Here is a 24,938-nt window from a genome sequence, read left to right on the forward strand (position 1 = left end):
CGACAAACCTGTCACTTATCAACTTACATATGTTGCGCTTTGATAATAATATTTCGACTCATATAGTAACAAAAAAAAACTATTTTTTAAATTGAAGTATGTAAGATTTACTAGTAGGAAGGAGAAGTATGAAAATATAACCTCTTTTATTTAAATGAATTAAATGTTCTCGTAGCTACCAAAAAGAGAAAGCAAAATTTGATCTGCTTGTGGTGAAATTTCATTTGCTTTGATGGAAAAGTATAGGAATACAAATAAGTTAAGTCCAAAATTTGGTCTAATTTTACTATGGATTTCACATTGTTTTGGATTTTTGCATGTAGACCAAATAAAATAACAACTATAGTAAAAAAAGTAAAAATGGAAGTAAATATAAACGAAAATTTGCAACACTCTATTTGCACTTCCATCCATTTGTATTAGTACAAAAGTTAGATAGTATAGATTTTTGGTTACAATCATCATAAGATCACAAAGATGTTATTGCTAGGGGTGTAAACAGATCGAATTCGAATCGGATCAAGCAATATTTGAATTTGAATTCGATTTAAAAAAAATTCGATATCCGAATTTGATTTGATATCCGACGGATATTGAAGATTGACATCCGAATTCGAATCCGATTAAATATTCAAATATTCGATTTGATTCGAATTTGATTAATTAATTATTTTAGATAATTAATAAATATATAAAATGAATATTTGATTGATATAAAGTATATAAATATATAAATTATTTATATAACTTAATTATTATATATAAATTATATAAAATATTTTATATATTATATATAAGAATTAAATAGTTGGTTGAATTCGAATATTTATCAAGTCAGATCATATCCGAATTCGAATCCCATTAACTATTTAGAATGAATATTCAAATTCGACGATTAAATATTCAAATTATCAGAATTCGATTGGATTAGGTAGAATATCAAATTCCAAATGAGATATTTGAATACCGTTTGCACGTCACCTATATTTCAACGGACGGTCTAGATTGACGGCAACATGGAGAAACCGGGTATCTTTCTCTATTTATCATAACATCATGTGAGAGCTGATCGACTATTGCTGGCTGAGTGTAGACTACCTTGTGACAATCGTAACATATTCCAATCGGACGTCGTACAGAGGAACTGGCCACGTAAAAACCTCGCATCGCCTCATCCAGTTGTATACGATGTTTACCAGATACCTAAAACTAAAAGACTGAACAGCCTCAAAACAGAAGCAAAAATAAACCCCACCTCTCTCTCTCTCTCTGGTCTTTCTCCTTCCTCCAGTTCTCCTCCTCGATGGGAAGAGCTTAGAAGAAAGAAAACATGAAACCCTAGTAAATTCTCTGTTGGCTTCTCTTTTCTTCTTCTCGTTCCATCGACTGAGGCTGCCGAAAACCGACCAGAGTCGAATTACAATCCGAAGAAGCAGCGTCAGAAGAAGAGCAGATAAGGAGAGAAACCCGTAATTTAAAAAGGTAAAATTTTTCTTCTCTGCTTCATTATTGCTTTTGTTCTTTTAATTCCATGAATACCAAATCTGTGATTTCTTCAGTAGAGTAGGATTCGACATGTGGTTTTCGTTCCCTCCTCACCCTCCCAAAGGGAAAGTCGATTCAAATTTATTTCTTAATTAATTTTCTTTTCTTCAATCGTTTTCCTGGTGATAATGGGTCCTCATTCTTTATCACTGTACTGCTGTATGATGGTTCGATTTTCTAGACGACATGGAAGCTATAGATTCAGGCCATAGGTTTTAGGTTTGCAGATGTCGCAGTGTGTGATGTGGTTGAGAGCTGAACCATTTAGGCCTGGTTAGATTGGAAAATTGAAATTCCCTTAAGCAAGTTGATCAATTATCAATTTCGCAGATTTTGACATATTCACGTATTTGTGGCCGTCGCTTGTATTAATTGTTAAAATTGTGAATTCTGGATTCTGGGGTCGCCAGATAGATTGAGGAATGTCTACGTGGTGTATTCGGTGTATGTATTTCCTTATAGGAAACAATTTGAGGATTGCATAGAAGATAGAATTATCTCTATTTGATGGGAAAGTCGTAATGTTTATAACACATTCATCTTTTTGTTTATTTTATGAAGGACTTTTAACTTATCTTCTGTATGCTTCAGGTCTTCTGTAGTCAAAACTAACCTGCACACTATGGAGGATTTATATAGTTAATGAACTACTACATAATTAATATTTTTGAAGTTGTTGGTCCATGGAAGTCGTTTACCCTCCAACTATGTTTTAGTTATTATAGTTTTGGATTATGTTGACTGAGATGAATTTATTTTTCCAAATTAACATCGAATTGGAATAGCCCTTTGGTTATCGATGCATTCTTGTTTCTGGCTTCAGCAGATCAATGATTGATTTAATGGGTTGTTTATTTAGGTGGAATAGCCCTTTGGTTGAATAAGGTATGTGCATTCTCTGTTTGGAGATCCTTTCACAGATATTCTTTATTTCATTAATGAAAAACTTTCTTATGCTTGTTGTTTATTTTCTACTTTTATGGAAATGAATCTATTCATGTTTGGATTTTATCGATGTATGTTATCTTAGGAGCATGAGGTTTAAAGAAAGAAATGATGAGGTCCTGGTTAGATGATGGAAATGTGCCTTCAACATCAGCCTTTTCCTCATCACAGCCTGTATTTCCCCAAGTTCCAGGCCATTCTACCTCATGTCACAGGTGAGAATCATTTTTTTCCTTCTTCCCTTCTGTTTCTTATTATTTTAATTTTTAATTTTAATAAACCCATCTATGTCTCTTTTTATCATTAACTAATAAGTCTTCATTGATTTATTTATCTTAAAAAATAGTCTTTATTGATTTATGGGAAAAAGAATGAGGGGAGACAGATTTTGCTGATAAAATATAACTCATTTTACTGATAAAAAAAGGAGACAAATTTTAGATGGGGTGCCAATTGCAAGTGATGTGTGGATCATAGTTGTCAAGGCGACGCCTAGGCGACGAGGCGCCCTTGGAGGCTCACCTCGCCCAGTCGCCAAGTAGTTTTGTGCACTATGTTATAAAATACTTTTCTATTTTTAATTTTTTGACATTATAATTATAAAACAGGCATTATTAAACTAGAATACTCATTTTATGTGTTTATGTACTAATTTCTTTTATTATTTTCTTATTTGTTAGGGTTTAATCAACACAAACATTGCTAACTGCTGTTTTGAACCCATGGTTCAAAGTATCGATACACCTTTGTGTATCGGTACTTATAATGATAGTACGATACTCCACCTATTTTTTTTATTTCTTTGGTTTTCAATTTTATTTTTAAATATATATATATATTATTTTAAAAAATGGGTTCCTGAAAACACCTGTAAACATGTGTATTGGGGCGCCAAAGATACAATGCAATACTATTGATAAAAAAATGATACAATACAATCAAGTTTTGATCCTTGATTGAATCCTCAAAGATTTCAGAACCTGAACCAATAAGCAAGGGAAGAACTTAAAATGTTGTCTAATCAACACATTTTCTTCTTACAAATCTTCTTCTTCTTCCACCTTTTCTTTTCTTGTTTTCCTATAACAAAAGTAGTGGTTCAGCCCCTATATTTTTTGAATTATCTTTTCTTTGTTCCTTTTCTTCTCATAAAATGTTGATTTTCTAAACTTAAACATGAAATTTATACTTCTCTTATGAAAATTATGGATAATTATTAAGGAAAGATGGTTATGGAACCTAGGGAACTACCCTAGGATATATGGTTTTACTTAAAAAAAATCCATTGCCTAGGCGTTGCCTAGGCATCCGCCTAGTAGTCGACAAGGCGCCCCCCTGTCGCCTAGCCTCGCCTTGGCGCCTTAGAAACTATGGTGTGGATGCTAGGCTTAAAAGTGGGGTGCTGGGATTAATTTGCACAATTGATTTAGAGAAGGCATATAGCCAACCCCATATAAGGCATGGATGATGATGATGAGAAGAAGGCATATGATCATGTGTAGTGGGGGTTATTGCAGGAAGTTATGGGGATAATGGGGTTTGGCGAAAAGTGGAGGCTTGATTGTTTCTTGCATCTCTTCTGTTTCCTTCCCAGTTGTTGGTAAACAGATCATCTGCTGAGTTTTTTAAAATACCATGTGACATTAAGCAAGGAGATCCTCTTCTACCATTTTTGTTTGTTTTGGTGGTGGACATTCTGAGCACTATGCTTTAATTGGGGGTGCAAGTATTTACAAGGCTTGTTTGGTTAGCCAAGATGAGACTTGTAGGCCCAAGAAGTATGGGTGTAGGTGGAACCCACGTCAAATGTACAAGGCTTGTCCGGTTCTTCATTTGTCAACTGGAGGAAGAGAAGGGGGAGAATTCTATGGAGGTGCACAAGGGTGGTAGTATGCTGGACAATATGGGAAGAAAGGAATCAAAGAATTTTTTTTCAGGCAAGGAAAGGAGCAAAGAAGCAATTATTGAAGCAATTACCATCAGAGTGATCCATTGGGTTAATTCCTTGAGCAGTTTTGATGATATTTCCACAGATGACTTGCTTAGGAAGTGGAAGGAGGTGGTTGATTTTTCTCTTTGAAAAACTGTTATCAGGCTGGTTTGGTTCCCTCCTAGTGAGTTTTTTATTAAGCTGAATTTCGATGGTAGTGGTGAGGGAAATCTGGGCCCTTCAGGTGTTGCGGGTGTTTTTTAGAATGAGGGAGGAATTATTGCTCTCTACTTGGGGCCAATAGATGTGGGAGACTCTTTGAGGGCAGAAATCATGGCTGTGATGGAAGGAATCCAAAAAGTGAATGAGCTGAACATCAGAAGATTGATCATAGAAGGGGATTCAAAGTTGGTAGTAAACTGGCTGCAAAAAGAAGTGGTTGGTTGGTGGAACTTTGTCAATGAAAGGAGGAAATTCAAATGTTCAACACAAAATATAGAGATCAAGTCGTGGTGGGTTAAAAGGAGTGCAAATGCTTTGGCAAAGCAAGGGGTGGGAAGGGATCAACTTCTCTGTGCTGTACTGTAATTTCTGTACTCTTCTGTCATCTTGGAGAGAGCTAAGAGAGTTTATCTCTCTCTGAGGTGATCATTTATATCTTTTTCATTAATTAATGAAAATTTCTGGTTATTGATAAAAAAACAAAGGCATATGGAATTTAATACAGTATTGTTGGAGAACTGGTTTTGGAGATTTGGTAAAAAAAGTGAGGCAGTGAGGCTTTGTGGAGGAATAATAGTTAGTGATTCAAGAAAAGAGGATATGAGATTATTTGGTTTCCCATTTTTAGAAGATCATTATTGGATAGAGTTTGAATGCTCTGATCTAATTAACAAACTCGTAGTTTTGAAGATTTGATTCACTAGAATCAGACGAAATGTAGTAGAAAGAATGCAGAAATGGAAAATTCAGTCAAATCTTTCTATGAGGATATTACTAGAGTAGGTTAACAATTCCGATTTCAGCAGTGTGTGGATACCTGTTCCAACCTAGTGGGGGCATTTGATTGGTTGTTGGCAATGGACTGCATTCTCACCTTGAACCATCCTTGTCAATGAATCACCACATTATTATCTTCAGCATCAGAACTTGAGCAATTCTGGAATCAGACTTTTACTGACACATTCTTGCATAATGTTTTAGTGGCATGAACAAGTTGTGAACTTACAAACCATTTTATAGGCAGTACAGTTAACTGTCAGACTTTGGACCTCGATTTTGGGATCTTGTCATCTTGAAGCCAAGTTATTGGCTAATTCAGCAATCCTCACTTTTTACTAATTCTTGTTGTGCTGATTATTGAGAGATGATAACTTTCAAGTTCTTGTTCAGCAGCAGATATAGGGTAGAACCATTTGATCTTGAGGCCCAATAGGTCAGAAATATCATGAAATCTTAATATATTGCTTACAATCTATTACAGGTTCAACATTAAGCAATGTGTTCTCTCCATTTTCTGTACAATCATTAGTACCTTGTAGCATCTTACTCTTCAAATTAACCTTTTGAATATTTTTTAATGGTGCTTCTGTTGAATCAATTCTATTTCATCTTTTGTCAGTGGTAGCAATGTATGTTGGTTGTTAGCACAGAGGGAGATTTCTCCGCGTGCAAAACACTCATCAAAAAAGCTATGGGGAGAACCTTCTAAATGCACCAGTGATTCTTCTGGTCCAAAGCGTGATGTGACAGATGCAAGACATGGTCTTATTTCATGGTAAAAATACTTTTTGTATTTCCTTGGAGATCTCTCTCTCTCTCTCTCATATAATTCGGGACAAACTGTGACAAACTGTGATTATTGGATTTCCTTCTATTTTGCATAAAGATAGGTACCTAGTATCTACAGGAAAAAAAATGAATGTTTCTCTTCTGTAGTTGAATTATTTGGTTTGCAGGTTAATTACTTAAATGTAAGAGGGAACACATTAATTTATAGGTGAATATTTTCTATTTTTGAATATTTTAGTTCTAAAATAAATTGTTTCTTTTCTGCCATATTTGTTATTTTTTCAGGGTAGAGGCGGAATCTTTACGGCATTTATCAGCCAACTATTGCCCTCTGGTTCCGCCTCCAAGGTCAACTATTGCAGCAGCGTTTAGTCCTGATGGAAGAACACTTGCATCTACACAGTAAGCTGATCTGACTTGGTTTTGTTTCTCTTGGTTCATGTACACTATTTCTTTGTAAGATGAACTCTATGCTATTTCTGTTCCACAGTGGTGATCATACTGTAAAAATAATTGATTGCCAAACTGGAAGATGCTTAAAAGTGTTGACTGGTCATCGACGTACACCTTGGGTGGTAAGTCTTTGTGTGCAATTATGTACTATGGCATACTTTTGTTTTTTTTTTTGAGTTATTTCACCTCTTGTTTGTTTTCACCCTGTGAATATATTAGAAAGAGCATCGCATGTCAAAATGAGTATATACACCAAAAGAAAAGCCAATAATGTATAGTCAATGCTTTACCAATAAAAATGTATGACCAATGCTTTCTCAGGTTTCAACTGACCCTGAAATTCCTTTAGTTACTACAAACTACAGCTCTTGGACTGTAACCTTGTGCTGAGAAAGCAGAAGAGAAATCTGAAATATTTTTGAAAATGAGTTGGGACATGATTCTAGGGGCTGTTTTTTGGGTCATATGGCATGAGAGGAATTTGAGGGTATTTCAGAATAAAAGCTGTTCAGTTGAGGACTTATGGCAGAAAATTTGGGGCAAGGTGCACTCCTGGGTAGCAGTCCATAGTAGGTTTAAGGGAGCAAGATCATAGTACATTTTTTGTATATGAAAACCATTTTGTAAACACTAGGGGTTTGGTAGTATAGGAATTATTTTTGTATGAATTATTGTGAATTTCCTATGTACAACCTCCAGTTGTACAGGGCCATTTTGTTTTTATTTAATGAAAAGTATATTTATCTCTTGCCATTTTTTTTTTCTGAAAATTACAATTTCATGCTTGAAGTAGTCAAGGTAAGTGAGTCCTTAATTAAAAAATGGAAGTGCTTTATCTTCTTTTTGGAGCTTCTGTTTCCAAACAAGCCCATTTTTTTTCTCATGACAATTGAGGATGATTTTGTTGATAAAATTAGATGTGAAAACCTTGGTAGAACTAATCTGCCATAGGTTTTTTCTGCATCTGTCCTCTTGAGAACCAGAGCAGAGCAGAAGACAAAACACTAGATGTATGGAGTTTCTAAAATAGTCTACCCCACCCCCAACAGGTCTATTTTAAAATAGGACTAATTATATACTATAACAAGTTAACCACTTAACCTTTAAGGACCATATAATAAGTTTGTGGATTTAGAGAAGCTGTGAATCAAATAAATGGCAACTATTCTTCATTCTTTCTACACTCCCCCCTCCCAAAAAAAATGGAAAAAAGATGTCAACAAGTTGGTTCAGAGGCTATGTGAGGAAGAGAGATGTGGCTAGTATTCATAAAAGAGAGAGAGATGTGGCTAGTATTGATAGAGAGAGAGAGAGAGAGAGAGAGATGTGGCTAGTATTGATAAACAAAAAGCGAGATGTGGCTAGCCAAGTTTTGGTCCCCAATAAAAAGGCAGACAACCCTCAATATGCTTGATCTGCTCATTGAAAACATGATTAGAAACAATCTGAATAACACTGGTGTTGTTGGCACACAAATGGAATAGAACTAGATGATTTTATGTGGAAATCACTAGTAGATCTCCTACAAAATTAAGTTCACTTCATGCCAATGACATGACCTCTGCTTTAGCAGATGATTTGGAAACCATCTTATGCTTCTTAAACTTACAGAAACGAAAGAATTGCCAAGAAAAATGCATCAGTGATAATAAAACAAAATTTATTAAGAAAGAAAAAAGAAAATGCAAGAAAGGTGACCAGAAGTCACCTGGGAGAATAACAATTTGGAACAACCCTAATATGCCTGGGATCACAAAATCCACAAAAAGAAAATAAAAAAAATCCTGATTACAATAGAGATAACAATACTTATCCCAAATAAAAAAACCCAACCTCCCATAGCCTCCTATTCTAATTGTAAAGATAATTCCACTAATCACAAGATAATCCCTTATAACCCTCCCAACAAAATTGAAAACCCTTGGATCCCAAATTACAATATAAAAACTCAAAAATATTAACCAGCTTCCCTAACTGCTTGAGCCAGAGCTTCTTTGCACCTGTTGGTTCTCTTTGACTTCTTGCCTTCCTACTAGGCCCAATCCTGAAGGGTCCTCCTTTTAACCTGGTGATAAACTTTTAAAGTTTTGACAGTTCAATAATCTTTCTGATTCCTGAGTCTGTTGACAGCACTAGGAAAACTGTTAGAAACTCTTGTAGCTTGAGAGCAGTCATTGATTCTCTCTAGCTCCAACACTGCATTCTTTTCAAAAGTTTTGACTCCAGCCTCCTTATCCCCATCTTTATCAAGACTTTTTTTCCCTCTTCTTCTAACCTTCTTAAATCTAGAATTCACTTTCATTGGATACTCTTTTTGAACTCTTTAAACATCTTCTTTGCAAAATCCTCACCACCCAACATATGCAATCCCTGGAATTGGGATTTACTGATCTCAACCTCTGTTGCCACCACTTTTTCCACATTGATTGCTCTGTTAATCTGGTGTGTAGCACCCATCATTACCTCCTCCATTTGTCATTTTTATCTTGTCTTGTCACCACTCTCATGTCTATCTTCCACCAGCCTTGTCTTATAGGTCTTTTTTCTTTTATAAAATTGAGTGCTCGAATCTCCCTGGGTTCCTTTATTTCCATTTGAAGTATTCATCTCACCAATATCAGACCCTAATCCCTTTCTCATCTCATTTCCCTTGCCTCTTGCCTTGCCTCTCATCCAATATCAGACCCAGGAAAAGCCCCTTGCTCTCATCCAACTCTTGTTCTTGCCAGCTGAGAGATCTCGATTTTCTTCTTGAAAATCGGGTGTTATCTTGTCACCTAGGCATGTGTCTAAACTCTAATGGGCTGAGTGAACCCAACACTGCCTAGGTGCCTAGTTATTGCTGTTATGAAGGTTGATTTGTTATTAGAAGAAAGCATTGTAGAGGGGATATGGGGACCCACCCAATATTTTAAGCCATAACTGCTCCTAAACCCACCCAAGAAATTAAAATTTGAAATTTTGACTACATTTCCAACACATCTTGTAATTCCTAAGCAACTCCTGAGATGGCCTTCTAAGTTTATTTCTCCTATCACAACTTCAACCTGAATTTTGAAAATATAACCATTTCTAAAACCAAAAGATACTAAAATGAATCTTAAAATTTATAAAAATTAGTTAAAAAATTAAGCAGAGACTGTAGAGTTGAGAATACAAGTTTGTAGAGGAGTTTTGTAATTTAAAAGTTTAACTAACTCGTAGAAATCCTCTCAATTGTGGAATAGATGTGAATTGGTCCTTGCTAACTTAATTCAAGTCTGGATTGTTTGATCTATGTTGTGTTGATAGGTAATTGAATAACATTTTTTTGATGACACCAAAATTAAGCCTAAGTGGTGAGTTTGATACTTCAAACTCAGGGTAAAATTAGAGCAACTGTGTTGAGACAGATCTCTCTCTGGCTTCTGGTTATGGATTAAGAAATTCCTCTATATTTGAGTATATTCAGTTGTGGCACATTAATAAGGGATTAAAGATTATTAGAAGATATTTCTATCCAGAGCTCTGGCCTTACCTTGATGTTTGAGCTTAATATTACTGTAATTTCTTTTTTAATGGTTTGCTTTGTTTATTTCATCTTCTAATCTAGTAAGATTATTTTGTTTCTGGAATAAAATAACAATAGAAAAAAGAGTGATACTTTGAGTTTTGAGCTAGATGTCTGATCTCCAGTTTTATTTTTTGAGCTTAATATTGTCATTATTGGATTTCTTTTTCATCTACTATGTTTTTATCATTTTCTTCAGCTATTATGATTAAATTGTTTTATGATTTAAGATTATTAAGAAAAGGGAGGTCTTAAGAAAAAGGAATTTTAGTTGGGGCCTTTAAATTGACTCAATGAAGATTATAAGTTGGAATATGAGGTTTAGGAAGTGCCAAGAAGATAAGGATAATGAGGAGTGTTATTAGGAAGGAAAGACCGGATGCACTGTTGATCCAAGAGTCCAAAATTTCAGAAATAGACAGAAAATGGAATAGAAGCATTTGGGGAGCTATGGGACTAAGTTGGTCTATGCCCCCTATTGGGGAGTTTCGGGGGGCATTCTAACAATATGGAGGAATGAAGACTTGGAATGTGTGGAGGATTTGGTGGGCCAATTCTTAGTCTCTTTAAAAGTCAAAAGATCCTTTGGTGGAGATGATGGGCTTTAACTAATGTCTATGATCCTAATTCCTGTAGAGATAGAAACTTGTTTTGGGAGGAGCTTTCTACAATCAAAGGTTTATGGGAGGGCCCTTGGTGTCTGGGAGGTGACTTTAATGTCATAAGATACTCAGGGAAACAACAATCCAAATAAAGGCATCTCTACTAGCACGAGGAATTTCAATGGCTTAATAGATTCCCTTGAGTTGAAGGAACTTCCCTATTGCATGCAGATTTGTTCAAGCTTTCAATCCCCCCTTTTTACTCTAAACTAGACAGATTCCTTTTCTCGGTTGATTGTGAAGAAATGTAGGGAAACTTAGTTTCTAAAGCTCTGCCTAGAGTGACTTAAGATCACTGTCCCATTAGTCTTGAGAAAGAATTATCTAGTGGTGGTCATTCTCCTTTTAGGTAAGAATATGTGATTGGAAGATCCTTCATTTAAGGACAAGATCAAGGAATGGTGGGGAGAGGATAGACTTTTTGGGAGAAGAAAAATTGCGAGCTTTTCTAGGAAAGTGAAGAGGCTAAAAGAGAGAACCAAAGTGTGGAATAAGGAACATTTTGAAGGTTAGAAGCCTAAGAAAGAATTTTTTCAAGGATTTAAGAGTTGGACAGAAAAGAAGCACAAGGTCAATTGATACAGGAAGATAGGGAGGAAAGATGAGACAAAATCTAGACCTGGAAGAAATCCCAAGGAAAGAAGAAATCTACTGGGGACAGAAATCTAGGTGTAAATGGCTTGCAGAAGGGGATGTCAACACTAAATTCTTCCACTTACTTGCAAATGGAATAAAAAGGAAAAATACAATCTCTACTGTAGAAGTGGAGGGGCAAGAAATAAGAGTAGAAGTGGAGATTGCTAGAATTTTTGCAAATCACTTCAAAGATTTGTTCTCAAGGGCAAGGGGAGAAGGTTGGGGTTTCCAGTTTTGGAATGGGATAAAATTTCAGAGAAGCAACCTCTTTTCTTGGAGAGGAGTTTTTCCTTGGAGGAAATTAGGAAGACACTCTTTTCTATGGAGAGATTCAAAGCTTTAGGACCGGATGGATTTTCTATGGCCTTTTACCAAGATTGTTGGAAGATTTTAAAAGGTGGCCTTGAAAATTTTGATGAGTTCTTTCAAAAATGGAAGATTTTTCCTAGGACAAATGCCACTTTTGTTTCCCTGGTGCCAAAGAGGAAAGAAGTGAAAAGTCCTAAGGACTATTGACCAATAAGTTTGATTTGGAGCCTCTATATGATTCTCTCCAAGGTCTTGTCTGAAAGACTAAGATGTGTTTTTCCCTAAGTGATCTCACATCTCCAGGGTGCCTTTGTTGAAGGAAGGCAAATCATAGACCAAGCCTTAGTGGCCAATGAGTGTATTTTAGAGCAAAGAAAGGGAGGAGGGAAAGGGCTGGTCTGCAAACTAGATCTAGAGCCTATGATTTAGTGGAGTGGACTTTCCTTCTAGAAATTTTAGAGAGAGTTGGGGTTTGGTGCTAGATGGAGACTTTGGATTGAAGGTTGTATAAGCTCAATGCACTATTCAATTTTAATAAATGGAACTGCTAGAGATCTTTTCCTTACGAAGAGAGGGCTTAGGTTGGAGGATCCCTTATCTCCTTTCTTTTTTACGTTGGTGGTAGAGGTTTTAAGTAGAATGGTAGTTAAGGCCGATTACAAGGTTTGTTTAGAGGGTGGAGGGTTGGTAGAAATGAAATTGTTGTCTCCCATCTCCAATTTGCTGATGACATGATTCTGTTTCATGAGGGAGATAGCCCAGAATGTGTTGGAAACTTAAAGGGCTTCATTGCCTACTTTGAGAGGATTTCTAGCTTGAGGGTGAATTGGGGAAAAGTGGAGTAGCGAAAATATGGAAGAAGGGGAAATTCTTAGGATTGCTAAAACCTTGGGCTGTGAGGTTAGAAATTGGCCAATAGAGTACCTGGGTTTACCACTGGAAGGGAACCCAAGATTAGTTGTTTTTTGGAAGCTAGTGGTGGAAAGGTTAGCCAGGGGAAACAGGGAAACTGATGTTTTTCCTTCTCAAACCTCAAAGGCGTAACCATTTCTTGAATGGTAAGATCTTCTTCCTAAGGGTTAAATTGGGACTTAGGCTTCAGAAGAGGCCTAAGGGAAAATGAATGTGCTTATCTTGTTCAGTTACTTGGCATTCTAGAGGTAATATTCCTGGAATTGAACATTGAGGATACTAGAATCTGGTCAGCCTCTCCTGACAGCCTTTTTTCTTCCTCTTCTTTCTTTAGAAACCTTGTTCTTCCTATTTCTGCAGGAGGAGACTTACCAGTAAAAGAGATTTTGTGTATGTCTATTCTATCCAAGGTTCAAGCTTTCTGTTGGGAAATTTTCCTTGGAAAGTTTAACACTTGTGACATGCTGTAGAGAAGAAGGCCTAATTCTTGCCTTTCTCCTCATTGGTGCTTCCTTTGTAAGGTCAGTGGCAAATCTCTCTCCCATTTATTAATCTCCTGCTCTTTTGTGTGCTGCATACGGGAGTACTGCTCTCTTTTTGGCTGCAAGTGGGAACCCCAAGGTGTGACTGGTATTTTCAATCCTAACTTCTTAAGGCAACCAAAGAAAAGAGGAGGGAGGGTTTTGTGGAAAGCTGTAAAGTCTGCAGTTGTTTGGGTAGTAGTATGGGAAGAATCTTTAGTGAGGAAAGCAGATCCTTGGAGGAAGAAAAAGACAACATAAAGTTAAAGGAAGCACTTTTTTTTTTTTTGAAATGAAATAAATCATTATATTAATTTAGTTTAATAAGTAAGAGCTGATACAAGTAGACTTGGAGAGGCGCAAGCTACATACTCTCCAAGGCAAAAAACAAGCTACAACTGTGCCCAATACAACTGGTCCCTGGCTACCCTTGCTTGGCTAGATAGTCAGCCATAGCATTGGCTGACCTCCCAACCCATTGCACTCTTACAATCAGACCCCTTGTTAACCACTTGAACCTCCTGGCTTCGTTCTTATAACACCACTGCAAACTCAGGATTCTGTAGCCAACTTACTACCACCTTGGGATCTCCTTCAATTAATAGTTGTACCACACTTAACTGAATAGCAAACTGTACACCTCAAATTGTATCTAACAACTCTGCCCTATTGGAGTCCCCAATACCCAGGGGGCCCGAGAAAAGAAGCACCACATTTCTTTCCGTCCTCACCCCCATATAACCCCTCCCAAACCAGAAGGACCTGGGTTGCCTTGACTACTTACATCAAAGTTCAGCTTCAAAACCCCTACAGGAGGAGGTGCCCATCTTACACTCTCTCTAGCCTTTAGGGAAGAGCTACTTGCCACTACAGCCCAATTTCTCCACAAACCATTAAAGGAGAAATGAAGGAATAGTTCTGTGGATTTCAACCACTGGATAACCCTGTTCTTGATGCATTCTTTTAGGTCTTGTAAATTTCTTTCCTTCTCTTGAAACACTCTAGCATTCCTCTCCTCCCAAACAGTTTAGATCAGTGCTGCTCTTGCACACCTCCACATTAATCTTCCTCTCTTTTGGCGCCAGGCAAAAGTAGAAGGATCAAAAGGCATGCCTACTTCAGCTGGCCTGTTCCACCTACATCCAAACAACAAAAGAGCCAATTCCACAACTCTATAGTGAACGAACAGGAAATTAGTAAATGGTAACAGTCTTCACCAAGGGACTTGCAAAGGATGCACTAGTTAGGGGAGAGACAAAGGAAGGGCCTTGTCTTTTGTAAGTTATCCAAGTTGATTATTTTCTTGTGAAACACTTTCCAGCAAAATGCCAAAACCTTGGGGGGGAATAGGCTTGCACCAAACTTCCTTGGCAGGAAAAAACTGTTGAGAGGGTGACTGACAAAGAGACATGAAAAAGGAAGCACAAGAAAAAGACCCTTTGGGCTGTGGTGACCAAACCTGTTTATCTAGTTCAAAGGGATCTAAGCAAACTGATGCAAGAAGACTTAGTAGCGTGGTAAGACACTCAATTTCTTCATCCCTTAAACCTCTACGAATGCCAAAATCCTAGTTTTGTGCAAAGGGGTTTTCCGAAGAGGAGTAGAAAAAAGAAATAACATTTCTTTTGTATTGAGAGACAGAGAACAAAGAAGGGACGAGGTCTTTCAAAGGTAAGTCGCCAACCCGAAGGTCCTCCCAGAAAAGAGTTGAGTTTCCAATGCATACATCATACCCGACAAATTTGAGAAATAGAGAGAATATTGTGAATAGCCTTCCAAGGAGTTGCCAAGGTTGGCCACCAAGATACTCCTACATCCTGCCCTGTCTGAGCGACCATGAATGCTTCCTATCACCTCATGTCACAACCTTTCTCTCTTTAGAGGCCACCTCCAAAGCCACTTCCCCAACAAAGCTGTATTCTCCTGAATTAAGTTCCCCAAGCCCAAACCCCCCTCATCTTTGTTCTGGCAACCTCTCCTCCCACCTGATTAGATGATCTTTCCTACTCTCCCTTAGTTCCCAAAGAAAATCTCTCATTAGCTTCTCCAACTTCTTAGCTTCCCTAGGAGGGATCCTAAAGATTGACAAGAAATAGGTTGGTAGGCTAGCAAGTGTGGCTCTAATCAAGGTGATTCGACCCCCAAGGAAATGTAATTCTTCTTCCGAGCTGCCAATCTCTTCCCTAACTTCTCTACAATTGGGCACCAAAAGCTACTCTCTTGGATTTGCCCCCAATGGAACACCCAAGTAGGTCAAAGGCCAAGTAGAAATGGAACACTCTAAACACTCTGCAATGGTTTGGACGTTTCTCAATTCCCAACTTCTTTACAATTGGGCACCAAAAGGTACTCTCTCTAGGGATTTGCCCCCAATGGAAGCCCCAAGTAGGTCAAAGGTCAAGTAGAAATGGAACACTCTAAACACTGTGCAATGGTTTGGACATTTCTTAATTCCAGTTAACACCTACTACTTTGCTCTTATCAAAGATTGATTCATAGGTTGGAGATTCTCTTAAAGTTTGTTATCAACAACAACTTGAGGTTTCTCACCTTCTCAACATCAAAACTATTGCAGAACAATAGTAGGTCATTTGCAAATTGAAGATGGGTGACTGGGACTTCCTCTCTTCCTATTCTCCACCCTCTAATTACACCTTCCCTATCAACCTTGAAATCAATCTACTAAACACATCAGCTATTAAAGTGAAAAGGAAGGGCGATAGAGGGCCTCCCTGCTTGACACCCCTACTAGTTGGGAAAAAATCCTTCACTACCCCATTAACCAAGACTGAGTAATGATAGGAACTGATACACCCGAAGATCCAACCACACAACCCGCGCTAGCTCCCCACCAGTCAAGAAGAAGAGGGTTCCTCCCCATTGACCATGAACCTTTTTCAAGAATTCATTGCGCATCTGCTCTAGAAGGCAGGATGAACAAGAAGAGCTCGTCCGCCAACTTCTTCACCTTCACTCCCCCCGCCTCCTTCCAGATTTGATTAGCCCAGATCTCCACCTTCTGTAACCCCACCTTCCACCCAAATCTACCAACTAAACAATCCCTTAAAAACTTCCTTCTTGCCTCCACCCTGTTCATCTCCTTAAATATCATAAGCTTTCCTTCGACAGTTTTGAGATCAGAATGTCCCAAGTCTGGCCAAACTCCTGCTTTGACCGCTTTTCTGTAGGAGAAATTTGGTCTTGACCATGCCCCCATGCCTTCTCTCTTGTACCAGTTCTGAGATATCCATCTCTTTCCTCCCCTTTGGACACCCCTAGGAAAACGTTTTTGGAACATTTGCAGAGATGAAGGACTCACCCCCAGAATTTTCTAAATGCTTTTTCTAGACTCTAGATTAACATTCAAACCAAATTGGTTGCATGGATGTGGGGCCTTGGTAGTTCCATAGATGTGGGGCCTTGGTAGCGCCATATAAGTGGGCTAGACCATTAAACATTGCTAGTTCCATGGACGTGGGGCCATGGTAGAGGACTGTGTATAATCCTAACCTCTTGTAATTTTTACACAAAGTGGTTGCACATTCAAACCCAATTTCTCATGCTTGTCTTCCAAGAATTTTACCAGATCATCAAGTGCTGACCCCCTAGTGGCAGGCTAGAGATGTTTATAAAGTAACACAGAAATATGAGAGATGGTCTTGATGCAACTGAGCATCAATCCCTATTTATATCTATAGGAGGCTAATAAGAAAACCTTTAGAATTTGTACTACTTTCAAAGATTCATGATTAGAAAATTAAAACCATCCTTTTTTTGGAGAAAGGGTAAAGTGACTTTATTAGAAAATAGATCAAGAGATTACAACAGAAGCCTCAAAAGAGAAGCAACATATACAAGACCCATAGCCCCAGACTAAATTATAAATCTAACAGACTTCTTGTCCTCAACTGGACCCCAATAACCTATCTCTGGAGTCCTTTTGCAGCCGCAATTCAAGAGACCAGCTTGCCAAAAGTACAAGATATTAGACAGTCTTAATCTTTGTTACTATTTTGAAATATCCTTCTATTTCTTTCCACCCAGATGGTGCTAATCACTGCTCTGCAGGAATAGACATCCACACACTCTTTGCCAGCTTGGACAGGCCTTGGAGCTCCCAACACCATAGCAGGTCCAGCACAGAGTTCGACATGACCCAAGACAAGCCCAAGGAAAATTAAACCATCCTTATTCTACACTAATTCAATGCCTGAATGCTCTAACCTGAATGTCTGCAACATTACTGTGACTTGTTGAATTTATTTGTGCCATCTGGTTTGAGATTTTTTTTCTTCTAAAATTTTGATTCTCTGCTCTCCCCTTTTTCTTTCCTTAACTAGTCTTGTTGATGACCTATTTGCTAAGCTTCCCCTTACTATCTTTTGTGCTTATGGATTTCTTTTGCAGGTTAGGTTCCATCCGCTGCACCCAGAAATACTAGCAAGTGGAAGCTTGGATCATGAAGTTCGCCTCTGGGATGCAAATACTGCAGAGTGTATAGGATCACGTGATTTTTGTAATTTCCTGCAGACTTTCTTATCTAATATTTGAAATTGGTGACAGAAATAACCTATTTCTATTTTTGTTTTCTTTTGGAATCAAGAACATACATTCATTAGGAAAGGTTAAGGAAGTACAAAAGACTTCAAATCTTGAAAAAAAGAGGCTTCAAATCCCATGTGCGTCTTTGTCGGTTTAATCATATTCAATTTGTAGTCTGGGTTTTCTGGCCATTCATTTTGGTCTGAACGGCCAGATATCCCATGCTTTGGTGGTCTTTCAGTTTAGTTTGTTATTTTTACCTGTGAATTGATTACTTTATTTTATGCAGACCGTCCTATTGCTTCTATTGCTTTCCATGCTCAAGGAGAACTTCTTGCAGTAGCTTCAGGTCACAAGGTGAGTGTTTTTGTTCTGCAAGCATGGCATTGGATTAGGGATGGAAATTGGTTGGTTAATTAGGTGATTTTTCCCAGCCAATCTCCTATTAGGGTAGGTTTAGTATGATTTTTCTCAGACTAGGGTTAAGTTTGGGATGTAACTACCTTCCAAACCTACTTCAATATTGTTTATTTATCTAAGACATGGCATTTATGTCTCCATTTATTTCTTTTGTTTTTTTTTTTTTTAATTTTGCTTTTATCTTATACAATCCATTCCTCAGCATCAGGTAGGTTTGGGTGAACCTAGTTGTCCCCTAGCAATTATTTCTTTTTTATGATCATTCCCTAACAATTGTTTCTCATCCCATTTCCATCCCTATATATTATACTTTCTTATATAGACTTGCATCTTCATGCATTTACTATACTCAAGCGTGTGAAGTTTAATTTGTGTTTGCTATCATTGACACTTTCAATCCTATGTTAGCTGTACATATGGCACTATAATCGGAGAGGAGAGACATCTTCGCCAACCATTGTACTAAAGACCCGGCGTTCGCTCCGTGCTGTCCATTTTCATCCACATGCTGCTCCATTTCTTTTAACTGCTGAGGTGAACTTTTCTTTTAGATGGTTATTTGGTTGATTATTCAACCCTGACTATTATTATAAGATATTCTTATTAATGCTCTAATTGGCAGGTTAATGACCTTGATTCTCCAGACTCTCCAATGACACTAGCAACATCACCGGGTTACTTGCGCTATCCTCCTCCTGCTGTACTTTTTGCAAATGTTCATTCTAATGCACGACCTGTTTTGGAAGCTAAAGTACCCCTTATGCCATTCCCTTTCTTGTTTTGGCCTACTTTTGCAAGAGATGATGGGAGAATATCGCTTCTGCGTCCCAATCGGGTGGTTGCTCCAACTATGAGTCAACAGAGAGTTGAACCTTCTGCTTCAATTCATCTTCAGGGAGATTCTAATATAGGAAGCCAGCATGAATATTTGGTTTCTCCCATGGAGATGTCTCCGGTGGTCCCTTCTAGCTCACATTCTGGACCAGAAGACACAGTTACTCACAACTTCTCAAGTGAAATTGAAAATGTGGTATCTGACTCTGCTATGGATACTACAGAGACCACTGAAGTTGGGGCTTCTGTAGGGGGAAATCAGCAGAGGAGCTCTCCTGTCCTAGATACATTAGATGGTGCCAATGATGCACCATCACTTATTTTTCAATCTGGTGGAACACCTAGCCGAATTCCTACAAGGTCAGTTAGGTCTGGGGTGGAAGCCCCACCTAGTGTCCATCCATCAAGTGTTTCTGGCAATTCAGGCCTTCAAATGCTCTTAAGAAGTTCTGAGATTGGGCAACTTGATCGTCTTTTTCCCTACAGTGATCCAACTTGTTGGGAGCTTCCTTTTCTGCAAGGATGGTTAATGGGCCAAAGCCAAGCCAACCTGCATCCCATGCTTCCTCTTAATGATGCTCCTCTTGAAAATTTATCTGGCTTTCATGGAACAGCATCTGATTTATTGGCATCTGATCTGCCTACTCGTCACTTGGAGGTGCCAGTGGCTTCCTCAGTAATGCCAAGTAGTATTAGCCAGTCTAGGGTGACTGGACGTTCTGGTTTGCGTCCACGTTCTTCACGCACCCGCTTAGTGGCCCCCATTGGATCTGGGGAGAGTGCTGCTTTTATCAATGTTGCTCGTGATGAAAATGATTCACAACCTGTTGTTGGTAGAATTGAATCTGAACTTGCCACGTCACTGGCTGCAGTTGCAGCTGCAGAGTTGCCTTGCACAGTGAAGCTAAGAATATGGCCACATGATATAAAAGATCCTTGTGCCCAACTTGATGCAGAAACGTGCCGCTTAACCATACCACATGCTGTCCTCTGTAGGTATGACCTTTTATTTAAATTAAAATAGTGTGATCTTCTCAGATTTTTCTGTTATTAAATGCTTATAGCATTTTTTATTTTCATTTGGCATCATTCTACAAATGCTTACTCTGCTTGGCCATGTCGGGTAGACAAATAGAGTCAAAAGTCAGTTTTTTGTTTAGAATAAGAGTTCTTATTAATTTTAGTAGTTTTGGGTGTCCAAGGTTTATCACTTTTTATTTATGTTATTTTTCAAGGGTTGAAAAACATCCATTTTGCATCATTTAGGCTTTGTTGGATAGTGAAACCAAGATAGAGAGGGTATCAGTTAGTGATGGGATTTGAGTTTTAGAAACTTTATTTTAATTATAACTTCTTCTTGGGTCTGAAGCTAGGGTTCTTTCTCTTACAAATAGTTGCTGTGAGAGCATCATATAGAAAATTTTGGTATTAAATGAATTTTAAGTTAGTCCTTTGATATATTTCTCAATTTTCTGTGTGGATTCAAGAGGCTTTTATGTAGATTTGAGAATTATATCAACAGGAACAAGCTGGCAATTTCGTTCTTTTCATGTTAACCTACAGTTTGTATTTACTACATCATGAATTATCACTTATAAGGTTAAGCGATTTCATTTGACATAGATCATCCAGGTTCTTCATTGTGGTCCTTTATTGTCTGTGCTTGCAATAAACACACTATCCTTATGACAATTTGTAATTGATAACTTCTGGATACCTTTATCATGGCAGTGAAATGGGTGCTCATTTTTCACCATGTGGGAGATTTTTAGCAGCCTGTGTTGCATGTGTGCTTCCTCATATGGAAGCCGATGCTGTATTACAATCACAGGTGCAACATGATGTCCCAGGAACTGCAACATCCCCAACACGCCACCCAATTTCAGCTCATCAAGTCATGTATGAGCTCCGCATATATTCCCTTGAGGAGGCAACGTAATGGTTCAAGACTCTCAGCAATCTATATGGTTTATTGATATTACTCCATAGTCGGGTTAATTATGTTCCTTCTCTCCATGGTAATTTGATGATTGTTTTGTGTATATAGGTTTGGTGCGGTGCTTGCATCACGGGCAATTAGAGCTGCTCATTGTCTGACCTCAATTCAGGTTAGTTGTCTTTTTTTTTTGATCAATAGGTTAGTTGTCTCTTTGAGGTTTATATGAATTGATTTGGTACCTTGAGCTGCCAATGGTCTATTAGATGGGTTGCAAAACAGGGGGTTACAAGAAATCAGATGTCTGGGGTTTGGTAACCCATGGGGGGAGGTGTTATTTATAATTGCAGGGGTGGCTAGCTGAGTATCTACCTATCTAAAGAACACCTTGTATATAAGCATGTATTTTTCTTATTCTTAATAAAATACCTTTGTCAGTTATTGATAAAAACCAATTCTCAGGCATGTAATAAATGATGAAGGGATTTTTTTTGTTTTTCTACTTTGTAACCAACTAAAAAACAAGGAAAAGGGGATATTCTCTTTTTGGAGTAGGAAATCAAGGGAACAATTTTTGTTTCTTTTTTTTTTTTTACCTCTTTAGTTTTATTTATTCAGATGTAATAACAGAGCAAGCCTTTGCTAATTCATGACAGGCATGAGAGTCTCTTTTTTGCCTTACAACCAAATCTGTTCTTTTTTTTAATTGGTGCAATGCAATGGCTAAAGTTATAGATATTATCATGGAAAAAAAATCTAGGATAATCAGCAGAGGTATGACTGAAATTGTAGAGGGTCGTTAACAATGGACCTGTAAATAAACATCCTAAAGAGAAAACTAAGAGGTTAAAATTATATATATTCAGGTTTCAAGTTAGCATTGAGTATATGGCTAGTTGGTTGGATTTTCTGTCCTACTTTTTGAGATTTTTTTTTTGGGTTGGAGGGTATAATATTTCTATAAAAGATGTATTATTTCTCCTCTAAATTATAATTTTCCTACAACCTAGAACAGGAATAGATAGAAACATTTTACAAGAAAACGTCAAGCAGTATATTCAAATCTTGTGCAATGCAGCAAGTAATCTTGATCCTAGATTTTCAATTTGTTTTTTCTTTGAGAGTTTCTTCACTTTTTTTTCTGTTATATATTTTTATTACCCTAATTTTCAACCTAAAATATTGTCATTACTGTTTTAAAACTTGGCCTGTAGGCTAAATCATTTACTCTTCGGGTCAAAGGGTCAGTGGTTCGATTGTCTGGGTCAATCTGTTATGTCATTATATAAAAAATTCAAAAAAAAAAAAAAAACAGAAAACATCTAAATGGGTAAATTGTTCAGCCATCTAGGTCAATAGGTTGACAGAGACAACAGGTTTTGTAAAGTAGAGGTTGACCCAAACTGGAATTGCGATAGGTTAATCAGTCTGATTGGATGGGCCAAGAATGGGTTGAAAACGCTAGTTGTGATCTCCTGTGGGAAAAAGAAAGAATGAGGGCAAAAACTGTAATCATTTTCTGAAGCTGAAAGTATCTAAGCAAAACCATTGGTTCAAGAGGCAAATAACTGTTATTTATCAAAAAAAAAGTGACAAATAACTGTTACTTGAACCAATTAATTTAATCCTTCACTGGTTTCTGTTTGTTAATTTCATTTACATGCTATTGGTTTCTTTGTGTAAATCTTTGAAGCTTGCATAATCTCTCTTGATAATAAGCACCCAGAAGTAGATCAACTCTCTCTCTCTCATTGTTAAATGGTGCTGGCTTCTTGATCAACTCCTTCCTCCCAGAAAAAAAAGTAAAGAGTAGAAAAATTAACCTTAAACCAGTTAGTTATTAGATACCCAACCATGCTGTGTGTATGTGTGTGTGTGCGTGTGGCTATTTATTTTTTATTGATCAAAGTTTGTAATGGCTTGTCTAACATGGTATGCCAAAGTATCATTGTTCATTAGATGTAAAAAATTTATAGTATTTGGGATATCCGTTGATTATTTGCATCAAAAAAATTTTTGTGCAGTTCTCTCCTACATCTGAGCATATATTGCTGGCCTATGGTCGACGCCATAGCTCACTTCTTAGGAGCATTGTCATTGATGGAGAGGCATCGATACCTATTTACACAATATTGGAGGTAAAAGTTAATATTATGCCAATTTTCATGTTATCTTTGTCCTATTGTCTGTTAGAATTTTCAGTCAAGAGGATCCTGTTATGCATAAGTATGGTGTCTGAGGTGCCAGATGTTAAACATCCTTCCATGTAAAACCGCTTCTCACAGTAGCTGGATCTGGTTTTTCCTTCTTAAAACATAAATGAAGAAGGGTTTATGACTTGAAAAATTATTAGAAGGATTTTTTATAAGAAAAAACTATTATTATTATTATTTTAAGTAAAAATTATTAGAAGGATTAAATGGATTATTCAAGTATTTTTTTTTGATAATTAGTGGATGATTCAAGTAGTTACTGATAATAAAAGGATATTTTGAATAGTTCAAGAAATTTAAAGGTACAACTTACATGTTTATTTTATCCTTCTTCTTGAAGAAGGTATAATCAGAAATTTCTGTTAGTGTGTATTGCTTTAGCAGAAAATTTGGCTCCATCTACTATAGAAGTGCTTCTAAATTTCAAAGTACCAAACACCATTAAAATGTATAGAGGCTTCCCCCTCTCGGATGTTGTTGAAGTGCCTTGCAACAGTAGTCTCATCTCTCAAATCAGGTCTATAAGATCCAGATTCCATACATTCCATACTTGTTTGTGAAGGGATGAGAGATCCATCATATGGATAGCCGAACCCTGCAGGTAGGTTGGGCGAAATTTCAAAAATTTCTCTCTCCCATGTGGGAATCACATTCCCTATTTTAGAAAACTGCATTTTCAAGGATCAATCTTGAACCCTAAACCAGACCAGATCTGAAACCAAAAGGTAGGAGAGGGATATACCAAAGACTGCTCCCACTGAAGATGACACAACGTAGGGTGGAGCAGAATCAGCAGGTGGTTCTTCAGCAAGAACCGAACTCTTCAACAAGAATTTGATGGAGGGTGTGTGAGCACGACTTCAGATCAGTTTTTCACCAAAAACTGATATCAAGAACCTTTCTTGATCGCTCCTACAAGTGGAGATCAAACTGGCAATGGCGACAGCAACAGGAGGAGGCCAGAGCAGAAGATGGCGTCAGTCTCACTGTAGCTGTCTTCTCTCTTGAATTTGTAATTTGATTGGGTGAATTGGGGTTCGCCCTCCTCCTCTATTTATAGCCTTAAAGAGAGGTTCTTCTAATCCCATTAGGAGTTTCCTAATCCAAATCTTGTATTTGGATCTGAACTCTCTTTAAGAGATAAGGATAATCCCTTATCTTATTTGCAGATAAAGATCAACCCTCCTAATCTCATTAGGAGTTTCCTAATCCAAATCTTTATTTGGATTTGGACTCTCTGAGTGGATAGGGACATTCCCTTATCCTATCTGCTGATCTAAATCCCAAAACCGCCCCTCTTTAATTAATCATATTAAACCAGTTCGAATTGAACTTTAGGCTCATTAAGTCCATGTGCTCTCTTATCCTCCAAACTGCTGCTCAGTTGGGTATCCTTGTATGGCGTGGGACCCAAACATTGATCTACACATCAGCCACATGGGTTTAGTCCAGCCTCTGTTACAAGGCCTGGTCGAATTCATTGTAGGAGACAGTGAACCTCTAAGTCCATCACTATGGGCTCTTAATGGGCCCAACATTTACACTAAATGGTCCCTGGGTCAAGCCACCTTATAATAACCCAAGGACTGTGGGAAGATGCCAGATTAGCTCATCAGGTATTACCCTCAATGGTCTTACACTTAACCTCTCAGCCCATAATGATCAAATACTGCCCGACAAGAGAGGATCTCTCCCTCGGCTGCAAGGAACAGTGCTGCACTCTCTACTCACATGGATCC

General features: G+C 37.7%; 1 protein-coding gene across 3 annotated transcripts in view; it reads left to right on the plus strand.

The window, feature by feature from the left end:
• The first annotated feature begins 1,219 nt into the window (after positions 1-1,219).
• LOC104610171 (uncharacterized) overlaps positions 1,220-24,938 on the plus strand; it is a 39,497-nt gene continuing 15,778 nt past the window's right edge. Inside the window, exons 1-13 of one of the 3 annotated variants that reach the window (XM_010276662.3) lie at positions 1,220-1,482; positions 2,405-2,430; positions 2,576-2,705; positions 6,042-6,197; positions 6,497-6,613; positions 6,702-6,786; positions 17,662-17,770; positions 18,086-18,153; positions 18,625-18,750; positions 18,839-20,046; positions 20,782-20,985; positions 21,098-21,158; positions 23,011-23,124. In XM_010276662.3, coding sequence (XP_010274964.1) covers positions 2,599-2,705; positions 6,042-6,197; positions 6,497-6,613; positions 6,702-6,786; positions 17,662-17,770; positions 18,086-18,153; positions 18,625-18,750; positions 18,839-20,046; positions 20,782-20,985; positions 21,098-21,158; positions 23,011-23,124 — 2,355 coding nt within the window. In that variant the 5' untranslated portion in view covers positions 1,220-1,482; positions 2,405-2,430; positions 2,576-2,598. Of the gene's footprint in view, positions 1,483-2,368; positions 2,431-2,575; positions 2,706-6,041; positions 6,198-6,496; positions 6,614-6,701; positions 6,787-17,661; positions 17,771-18,085; positions 18,154-18,624; positions 18,751-18,838; positions 20,047-20,781; positions 20,986-21,097; positions 21,159-23,010; positions 23,125-24,938 lie in introns of all 3 variants that reach the window. The other 2 variants (XM_010276663.3, XM_088887444.1) reach the window with 2 other exon arrangements.

Source organism: Nelumbo nucifera, chromosome 5 (assembly GCF_055504915.1).
Source record: "Nelumbo nucifera cultivar China Antique chromosome 5, China Antique-T2T, whole genome shotgun sequence".
NCBI classification, from domain to species: Eukaryota; Viridiplantae; Streptophyta; class Magnoliopsida; order Proteales; family Nelumbonaceae; genus Nelumbo; species Nelumbo nucifera.